Source organism: Cryptotermes secundus, unplaced genomic scaffold (genome assembly GCF_002891405.2).
Source record: "Cryptotermes secundus unplaced genomic scaffold, Csec_1.0 scaffold1003, whole genome shotgun sequence".
Classification (NCBI taxonomy): domain Eukaryota; kingdom Metazoa; phylum Arthropoda; class Insecta; order Blattodea; family Kalotermitidae; genus Cryptotermes; species Cryptotermes secundus.
The window spans coordinates 605047-614627 of record NW_019733847.1 but is presented as its reverse complement, the minus strand read 5'-3'; the positions used below and the strand labels follow the sequence as shown (position 1 = coordinate 614627).

At 44.0% G+C, this 9581-nt stretch overlaps 1 protein-coding gene across 1 annotated transcript in view; it reads right to left on the bottom strand.

Moving 5' to 3' along the window:
• The window catches only part of LOC111868290 (UNC93-like protein MFSD11), a 27398-nt gene that overhangs the window by 8016 nt on the left and 9801 nt on the right, over positions 1 to 9581 (bottom strand). Inside the window, exon 2 of the mRNA XM_023858818.2 lies at positions 413 to 582. Within this exon, the coding sequence (XP_023714586.1) occupies positions 413 to 582 (170 nt within the window). The remainder of the gene's footprint in view (positions 1 to 412; positions 583 to 9581) is intronic.

Below are 9581 nucleotides of genomic sequence, written 5' to 3'. Positions count from 1 at the left end.
TATTTCTGCTACTCATTTCTATTAGAGGCTGAGTTGACCCCAGGGCCATAGTGCGGCTGGAAGGATTAGGTAAACTGAAAAAATCCACCTCATCAGGATTTGATCCCGTGACATTATGGCTTGTAGCATAGTGCCTCAACCAACTACGCTACTGCATGCCCCAAATATCAAATAAGGCAGAACTTAAATACTAGTATACACTTACAGTTCATTATAAAATGAATACATAGAGAATACAATGTGTTAAGAACATATTACAATTAATTTTAAGTGTTTCATTAACATATTCAAACTTACAAATAAAGAGGAAAGATAAATTACACAAAAACAGATCTTATGAGGTAATTCCATATGACACGGTGATGATGATAATAATAATAAATACTATATAAAATGTCAGAGCTGAACTTACCAGTATGTAATTGCTCCTATTAGCATAGCTATCCTGGGTCCACTGACACTAATAATGGAAGGGGCAAGCCAATTGCAGAGAGCAAACACAGCATATATGACTGCCAAACTGGTATAACCATCACCTTCGAAACTATCATCATCTTGATGTATACTGTCTAATATTGTTTTCTGTAATAAAGAACAAGGTTTTAATTGTATAGGACACCAAGTAAGTTAAAAACTAGAGGCTGCGCCATAGCTCAAGTGGTTAGTCACTGGCTTCCCACCGCGGCGGCCCAGGTTCGATCCCGGGTCTGATCAAGTGGGATTTCTGGTGGACAAAGTGGCGCTGGGGCAGGTTTTCTCCGAGTACTTCGGTTTCCTCTGCCAATCTTCATTCCACCTATTGCTCCACAATCACCCTCACCTATCATCTGGGGCTGGTACAATAGGCCAGAAGTGGCCGCAGTAGAAGGGACTTAGTCCCACTCCACTAGCAATAAAAAGAAATGTGAAAATAACTTTAACAAGAACAGCAATGAATAGAATAAAGCAGAAAACTCAATGCATCATATATGCTCAGCGCAAATGTTTGTATAACTAACTGTAGGGCTCTCCCAAGCAAGTCTTACATCAAACTGACCATAACTTAACCATTTAAAATCCTGAAAGTACAAGTGTAAGATCAAACATGATGTATGTCTTGTCATACCCAGGTGCTGGATTCCTGTACGAAAGTTGAAATGAAAATTATAAATATTCAGAACAATATTACAACCATTTGTGATGCGTGGAAGTGAAACATGAAAAGGACAATCCCTGTAACAGACCAAGGAGGCCCGTAGAGTTGTGAGATGTTGAGGCACTATGGCCCTGGGGCCGACTCAGCCTCTAACAGAAATGAGTATCAGGAATCTTCTTGAGGGGTAAAGGGCGGACAGCGAGTAAAGCTGACAAACTCACCGCCATCTGTGAGCCGATTGTCTAGAAAATGTGGGAACTTCAACATCTCACATCCCTATGGGCCTCCACGGCCTGTTACAGGGATAACTTTAGAAGTACCTATCCTTCCGCTATACTGACTGTACATAGAAATTATTTCACACATGTTTGATGGAAAGTATTCTGTACAGAGACAAAAAGTGACGCAATTGTACCAAATCCTCTTGGTCCACATGCTAATGACGAATTGTCTAAGGACTCATCTGAAACCACATTTGTTACCGTAAGTGCGGAATCATTTAGCAAACATTAAATAGAATGATTTTTTTCATTCCGTGATATTTTATTATTATTATTAGAGGGGGTGGGTTTACCCATGCACTTTGACCAGTTATTGGTCCATTGTGCGTCCCCATTTAATTTCTACTGTCGCCATACCCTACCGGTACTGGTGCGTGCTATCAGCCCCGTTCAGCCAACGAGGTCGGCCGTCGGTACCTGATATTTCCCCCATCTACCAGAGGCACTGGAAACTACTTGGGCGGGAAATTGTTGCCTAATTTTGCTCAGAGGTCTCCTAGAGACATGAGGATCTTTTACGTGCCGTAAATGTACGACACGGGACCCACGGCTTAAAGTCCCACCCGGAGGACTTGTTCCCTGAATTTTTCCGCCCTTAAAAATTCCACGACCTCCGCCGGGTTTGAATCCGCGTACCTTGAGTCATGAGGTGGGAACGTTACTCCTAGACTACGGAGGTCGCTTATTCCGTGATATGTGTAAACACTGAATTATTAGGCACACCCACAGTCAAGGATGAAACATCTGAAACAACCGCTGATACAATTCAGAGTTGAGTTTATAATTACGTAATCATGGAGAAAGTTATCAACTTCCGTGGTGACAATACTAAGAGCTTTCGTGGGCTACTGCGTCGAGGGAAACCGATGCAATTAAAGGCAAGGCAAAGTTTTCCCTGTACTTAATTATGCACTGTGCCATGAAGACGTATGGAGGAGTGGACGTATAGCTCCACCATTCTTGACCTCGTCAGCTTCACGCCCCGGCCTCTTTACTCCCTGGGAAATCGCCCTAGGTACCCATTGGATAGAAGGCTGGGTGTGTCTCAGAGCCGGTATGGACGCGGTGGAGAAGAAAAATCTCTGCCGGGAATCGAAGCCCGACCGTCCAGCCCGTTGTTATATCGACTGAGCTGTGCCTACTTCAACATAATGTAATGACCAGGGCCCGGATTTTGATGACATGTCATCTTTTTTTCCTTGTATCCTATGCGATGCTCTTAAATATATAAATCTCGGATATTAGCTGCTGGTTACAGAAATGTAAATTTTATAGGTAATTTTTTGTCATTTTTTGACATTTTTGGGTTTAAGGTCATTTTTTATTTTTGGGGGTAATTTTTTGGTAAATTTTTAGACTTTTAAGGGTATTTCTTGTCATTTTTGGCCATTTTAGGGAATTTTTCTTCATATGTTTTCTGAAATGTGAATAACATGGAAGCGAAGTGTTCTTTCTTTCTTCTTTAGGTTATTTTTCTGGATTTTTTCGGTCATTTTTTTAATATTTTCTGGTCATCAAAATCCGGGCCCTGGTAATGACGAACCACAGACGGGATGAAAAGGGCCATAGTTGCAACAGGGTTTGCGCACGCATCGTGTGCAACTGTGTACAAGCCAGACGTGATGGCTCTTCCGCTATAATTTGAAGCACTGATGGCGGAAATATAGAAATATCCTCACATCCAGGCATATCCCGCTACTGTAGCACTGCGTTTCTGCTGCGAAGCTGATACTCAGTTTAAAATCGTAGAAGAGTATGACAACCCACGTGTTACTTCCGGCGATACGAAGGTTTATCGAAATGTATGGAAGCCTGTTTCAGATTGCTGAACGCATAGTCTTCATTTCTTTCAGGACTACAGTAACAGTTATTGTTGCTATTTCTGCACAGCCGGATCCTTAAGTTTAAGAAGGCAACAATGTGTACGTGTTTGAAGCAGGTAGTGCACTACCAACAAGTTCTGGTAAGAACTCGCAAGTCAGAGTGAAAGTTATGTCACGACCGACGCTCAGTCGTCCAGTCAGTCTTGGACTAAAGCACCCATTTGGGGCATACAACCAGATTTTTATTACTGTCAGACAGTTGCAGGTTTGTTGATGTGAGACGCTCTCTCTGATGAGAGGACGGGTCGGTCTTTTACAATTGCTGCTGGCTCTCGCCAGCGGAGTCATTCTCGGGTCATACTCTCTCAGGTTCAAGACTTCCTTTTTTGTCGCCTCCTACGAACCGCAGGTCTACGGTGGACGTATTCGACTCCGCCTCCACATGGGTTTAGTAACAGCCATTATTGTTTTTAAGTTATAGGCCCTGCATGTGGCATTGTTACTTGCGTATCACAATGAGCACAGCGGACTTTTGAAGAAGTCCACTGAAGTAAACCGGTTTACCAAATCTGCAGTTCTGTTTCCATCAAATCATTGTCAAAGAAAAAAAACTCCGTGGTTTTAGCCCGCAAGCAAACTATACCGATCGAGCGACCGCCGCTCGTCGGCGAAGTTAGTGCCAACTTTAGCGGATAGAGAGTGTCGCATGGTCAGCGCAACGAATTCCCACGATCATTAATCTCGGTTTTTCTAGACCGGAGCCGCTGTTTCCTTGAAATAGCTCCTTACTTATCCTCACGAGGCTGAGTGGATCCAGTTCCAAACCCAGTACTTCTCAGAAAATCTGGTAGCGGTGGGAACCGAACTCCGGACCTCTGGATCTGTAGCCAATAAGTCTGACCACTAGACCACAGAGGCGGTCAAAAAATAACGGAAGAGCAAAAGACATGAAGGAGAAGAATACGATATAAATTACGTAATACTCATGCCATCTTCCTACTTCCTGTTAGACGCGACATCGTCACTTGTAAAAGAAATTTCTTGTTCCCTGTTGCTTGGGGCTCGAAGCGTTAAACTGGAACTGCCACCTAACTTCTGGAGTACATGTTCGTGTATTTCACGACTGGAATAACAAGTCAGAAGAAATGTTCTGTGCGCCTTCTTTGGATGTAAGCGAAAAGCAGGCCATGAAGTAGGTAGCTACAAACATGACCAGTGGGTTGTCTGCACTTGCAGTGAAAGGTGCACCTTTGAGCAGGGACACTTGCTCTTTGTAGGAACTGAAATGAACATTTAGTTTAATCTGAATGTACTGCACAATCTTTGGACCTTGCTCTTTCGAACTTCATCAGTCTGTAGAACAAATAAACATGTTCATATTATACATAAAATTTTTGCTTCTATTTATTGATAAGAGGAAATTTTAGGGGAAAAGATATCCTATTTAAATTTTATATGATCTTGGGATTTCTAATGATAACATTGTTGATGCATTGTTACTAGCAATATTTTGATATGTGACATCTTAACTATTATATTTGTATTAATTATTATCTTAATAAGAGGAGCCGGGATAGCATAGTCTGTATAGCGACTGGATGACCGAGGGGTCGGAGTTCGAGTTCCTGTAGGGTCAAGAATTTTCTCTTCTCCACGTCTTCCAGACCGGCTCTGGGATCCACTCAACCTCCTAACTAATGCCGAGGTCAAGAAAATGTGGATCTATACATCCACTCCCCCATACGTCTTCATGGCGTAGTGCTTAATTAGTTAAGCACAGGGACAACTTTATTATCTTAATAAGAGTAGCATACATGAGGTCATTTATTTTAGTGCTTCTATGTTTCGGCCCATATGGGTCATCTTCAGAAGGCACACATTAAAAGTAAGCGCTATAAAATTGCGTAAGCAAAGTAAAGTAAAGTAAAGCTATCCCTGTACCAGGCCGCGAAGGCCCATAGGGTTGTGAGACGCTGAGGGTCCCACAGTATCTAGACAATCGGCTCAAAGATGGCGGTAAGGTTGTCGGCCCTACGCGCCGGCCGCACTTTACTCCCCAGGAAAATTATTTAATTAATTCCTGGTACTCATTTCTGTTAGAGGCTGAGTGAACCCCAAGGTCATAGTGCGGCCGGAAGGATTAGGTCAACTGAAAAAATCCAGTGACCTCATCGGTATTTGAACCCGCGACCTTCCGACTTGTAGCATAGTGCCCTGTATAAAATTGCGTTGTAGCTATAAACCAGAAGCCGCATTTGTTTCAAGCATTTTACTTTTAATGCCTGTAAACTGATGTATGCTTGCGGCATGATTAGCGCTAACACTCGCGCGAGCATTAAGAATAATCTTAGTAGGAGTACTGTCCAGCGTAACATATCATCATCATCATCGGCAGAAGAGCCCTTTTTGAGCCGTAGTCTTCCTCAGAAAATTCTGCCAGATTTGTCGGCTCCTTGCGTAAATCAGACCACCCGGTTTTCACGTCTTTGGTTTTCGCAACAGATTTTTTTTTTTTGCAGAACAACGTCGTCACCTTAAAGTCTAGCCCCCCCCCCAACTTGAGAACAAGGTTTCTTTATTTATGTCCCCCAGTGACAGGTTGGCCCAGTTATACTCCCAGACACCGGGTTTTCTTTTCCTCGCTCTCTACGACTCGCAGGGCAAGGATGGAGGTATTCGACCCCACCTCCACACGGGTTCAGTGTAACATACATATCGAGGTAATCTGTTGGTAGCCTCGACGTCTCACAACCCTATGGGCCTCCACGGCCGGTTATAGGGACAACTTTGCCCTTTAGAATGAGCCCCGATCTGGAAGTAACGTCCCCATATCAGCCCCGGTTGCAACTGTTTGGTGGATCCCTCTTTTATGCCAGCATTTTTGATGAATTCCATAACAGTAAACGCAGAAACCGAAGAAGTTAGGTATATACCCTATACCAGCATAGCTTGTGATTACCTACTGGGTATAAACACAATATTTGTGAATAGTGGCTTGGTATAAAATAGGAATTCCCCTCAAAGGTGCCTCCACCTTGTCGTGGTGGTGGGGCTTGCGTGACTGTGACCTGGGGAGCTATGCCGGCGGTAGTTTAAGAACCGGTAGGATCACCCATGCCGGAAAGGTCAAAGGGTAGAGTCCAGACTAAGAGAGATACCCTGGTCCTCCAGGTTGGGGGTTGGGCATGAGGCTAACAACCTCATCCAGTAAAAAGAATTTTGTTCAAAAACCTAACAACCAGCCTCGAGTCATCATGCGTGGGTCCATTCCTATGGCAGCCTGCACTGGTTGTGGAGACTGACTGTAGAGGAGGCCAGGGCTCACCCAGGGCTGTAGCGCCGAGTGGTAGGTAGGTAGGTAGGTAGGTAGGTAGGTACGTACGTACGTAAAGTTAAGTCATCATGCGTGGGTCCATTCCTGTGGCAGCACGCACTGGCTGTGGAGGAGGCCAAGGCTTACCCATGGCTGTAGCGCCGAGTGGTAGGTAGGTAGGTAGGTACGTAAAGTTAAGTCATCATGCGTGGATCCATTCCTATGGCAGCACGCAATGGTTGTGGAGACTGGCTGTAGAGGAAGCCAAGGCTTACCCAAGGCTGTAGCGCCGAGTAATACGTAGGCAGGTACAGAATATAAATCACAAATTCTGGCCGATAACAAGCAGAGAAATTATAATTAATGAACAGACCTCAAGCTGTAACCAGATATAAGCAGTATAATTGCGTAAACTTGTTGGGTATTAGATAGTAGCTGGACACCAGCAGGGACTATGTACCAGAACGGAAATTGTACGCTGTAACCGAGAACTTCCGTAGAAATTATAAGTAATGAGCAGGTCTCAAATAATAACCGGATATAAGCATTACAGTTGCGCATACTGGTCGGGTATCAAATCGTTGTTGGGTACTAGCACAGAAATTGTAAACAGTGGCAGATTACTGATACAGAAACTGCAGACAATGACCGGATGTTGAATACAGCCAACCGACGAAGAAGCTCAAGCCACGGTAGTCGATTTCCAGATCAACATTCAAATCGATTAATGTTAATTAATGTTAATGTTAGACCAATCTCCTCGTTGGATTAATTTCATGAGGAATAGAGTAGCCAGCTTCACACTTCGGCTGCATTACTCCGTGTCAAAGAAAGGTATGCAGGATTACAGAAGAAAAGGGAGATCATTCTGCGGTATAACTCCGATTTTTCGTGCGAGGATTGTTCAGTGTGCGCAGTTTTAAGAGCTGATCCCCAAGCCAGAGAAGAGCCTACTAAGTCTGCACAGTCCATCTGCGTGTCGGTCTGCAGGCATAAAACAACTCGATAACAGTTGGACGGAAGAGAATTTGTCAATAAATTTAAATATTCATCTAGATCGGACAATTTTTACGACAAATTTAAGTGAAGACATACATGCAATATTTGCCCTCAGGTCGAATGTAATTCGCTAAATATCTATAAACAAAAACAACTCCGTGGCCTGTAGTCCGCAAGGCCAGGGAGTCTGTTTTTGTTTGTTTATTGTAAGCTAATTAGCTTACAATCTGACGATAGTTTTAGATACTGACAGCGCTGTGATAAATCACAATTAAATAAACGTTACAGTGTATAAACATATGTATGTAATTTACCGATTGATTTTCAATCATGAAACAATAGGCGAATTTGAGATGACAATTATGTCCCGTTACGATATAGGGATAACAGAACATAGATTGAACGCCTTTGTTATTTATATACCTCGTGATAATGCGTTATACAATCTGTTGTTGTTGTTGTTGTTGTTGTTGTTATTGGAGAGGGTGGGTTTCCCCATGCACTTAGACCAGATACTGGTCCATTGTGCGTCCCCCTGTGATATTCTACCAGTCTCTATATCCTACCGGTACTGGTGCGTGCCATCAGTCCCGACTCAGCCAGCGAGTTCGGCGTCTACTGGCTCAGCGGTATCTTGATGCTTCCCCCATCTAGCAGAGGCGTTAGAGACTACTGCTGGGCGGGAAATGTCCTGAATTTGGCTCAGAGGTCCTCTTGAGACATGAGGTTCTTTTACGTGCCGTAAAGCTACGACACGGGACCCACGGCTTAAAGTCCCTCCCGGAGGACTTGTTCCCTGAATTTTTCCACCCTTCAAAATTCCACGACCTCCGCCGGGTTTGAACCCTCGTACCTTGAGTCACGAGGTGGGAACGTTACCCCTGTAACTTTCATATTTTAGCGTTTCTTCCAGTGGGTAAAGCGGCAGGAACGTAAAGCTGACCCACTCATATCCATCTAATGCCGAGGTTAAGAATGCCTGAGCTATACTTTCACTTCCCCATATGTCTTCGTGGCATAGAGATTAATTAATTAAGCACAGGGACAATTTTACCTGTTATTTTTTCCCTTGGCACTACAGCCCCAGTGGGCCTAGGCCTACCTCCATGAACTTCTCCGTTCACTTCGGATTTTCTAGATCTTACACATTCGGTAGGACTCCTTGGGCGGGTGATCAGCTCGTCGCAAGGCCTCTACCTATACACAAACATAGAAAAACGCACACACACAAACTAAACATCCATGCCCTGAGTGGGATCCGACCCCACGATCCCGGCTTCCGAGCGAGCGAAGACAGTACATGCCTTAGACCGCTCGGCTACCGCGACCGGCCAATTTTACCTTTACCTTTCACGTTTTATCGCAATCAGAAGTTCTATTTCGTGTCTCAATTATCAATAACGCATTACGTACCATTTCGATGACTTGGTGGGAATGATTCGCGGCGCATGTATTGGAAATTTTGCCTCCTTAGTACAATATTCAGAACGGCTATAATACCCCTAGTCTCCAGTTCAGTGGGTGACGTGTGTAATTTTCCGGGGGGGGTGACAACTGCCGAAGCATGAAGCTTAACGCTCTTGCACGGAGTTTAGCGAGAAATACCTTCACTGTAAGATGCTTTAAGGACAGATAACGTTGCTTTAACTTGAAATTGTTTTCTAAAGAAAGAACAGAATGTAACTTCGTTCCGACAGAGCAGTCGCGTATGTGGAAGTACCCGCCTCTGTCTTCTCCAGGCGAATGTCAAGACAGTAACTTTAAAGAGGGCAAGAACATCGACTCTTGACCATCCACGGTCACTTTCCGTTTTCATTCGATTAGTTAACATAATCACCTGTGGATCAGTCCCCAAATTCTGAAGTGGCAAAGAAGTAGTCTATTGGATTCTGAAGGCTCAACAGGCACGTAAAGTTAAAGCTATCCCTGTAACATACCCTGAAGGCCCATAGGATTGTGAAACGTCGAGGCTCCCACATTTTCTCTAGACAATCGGTTTACAGATGGCGGTAAAGTTGTCAGACTTACGT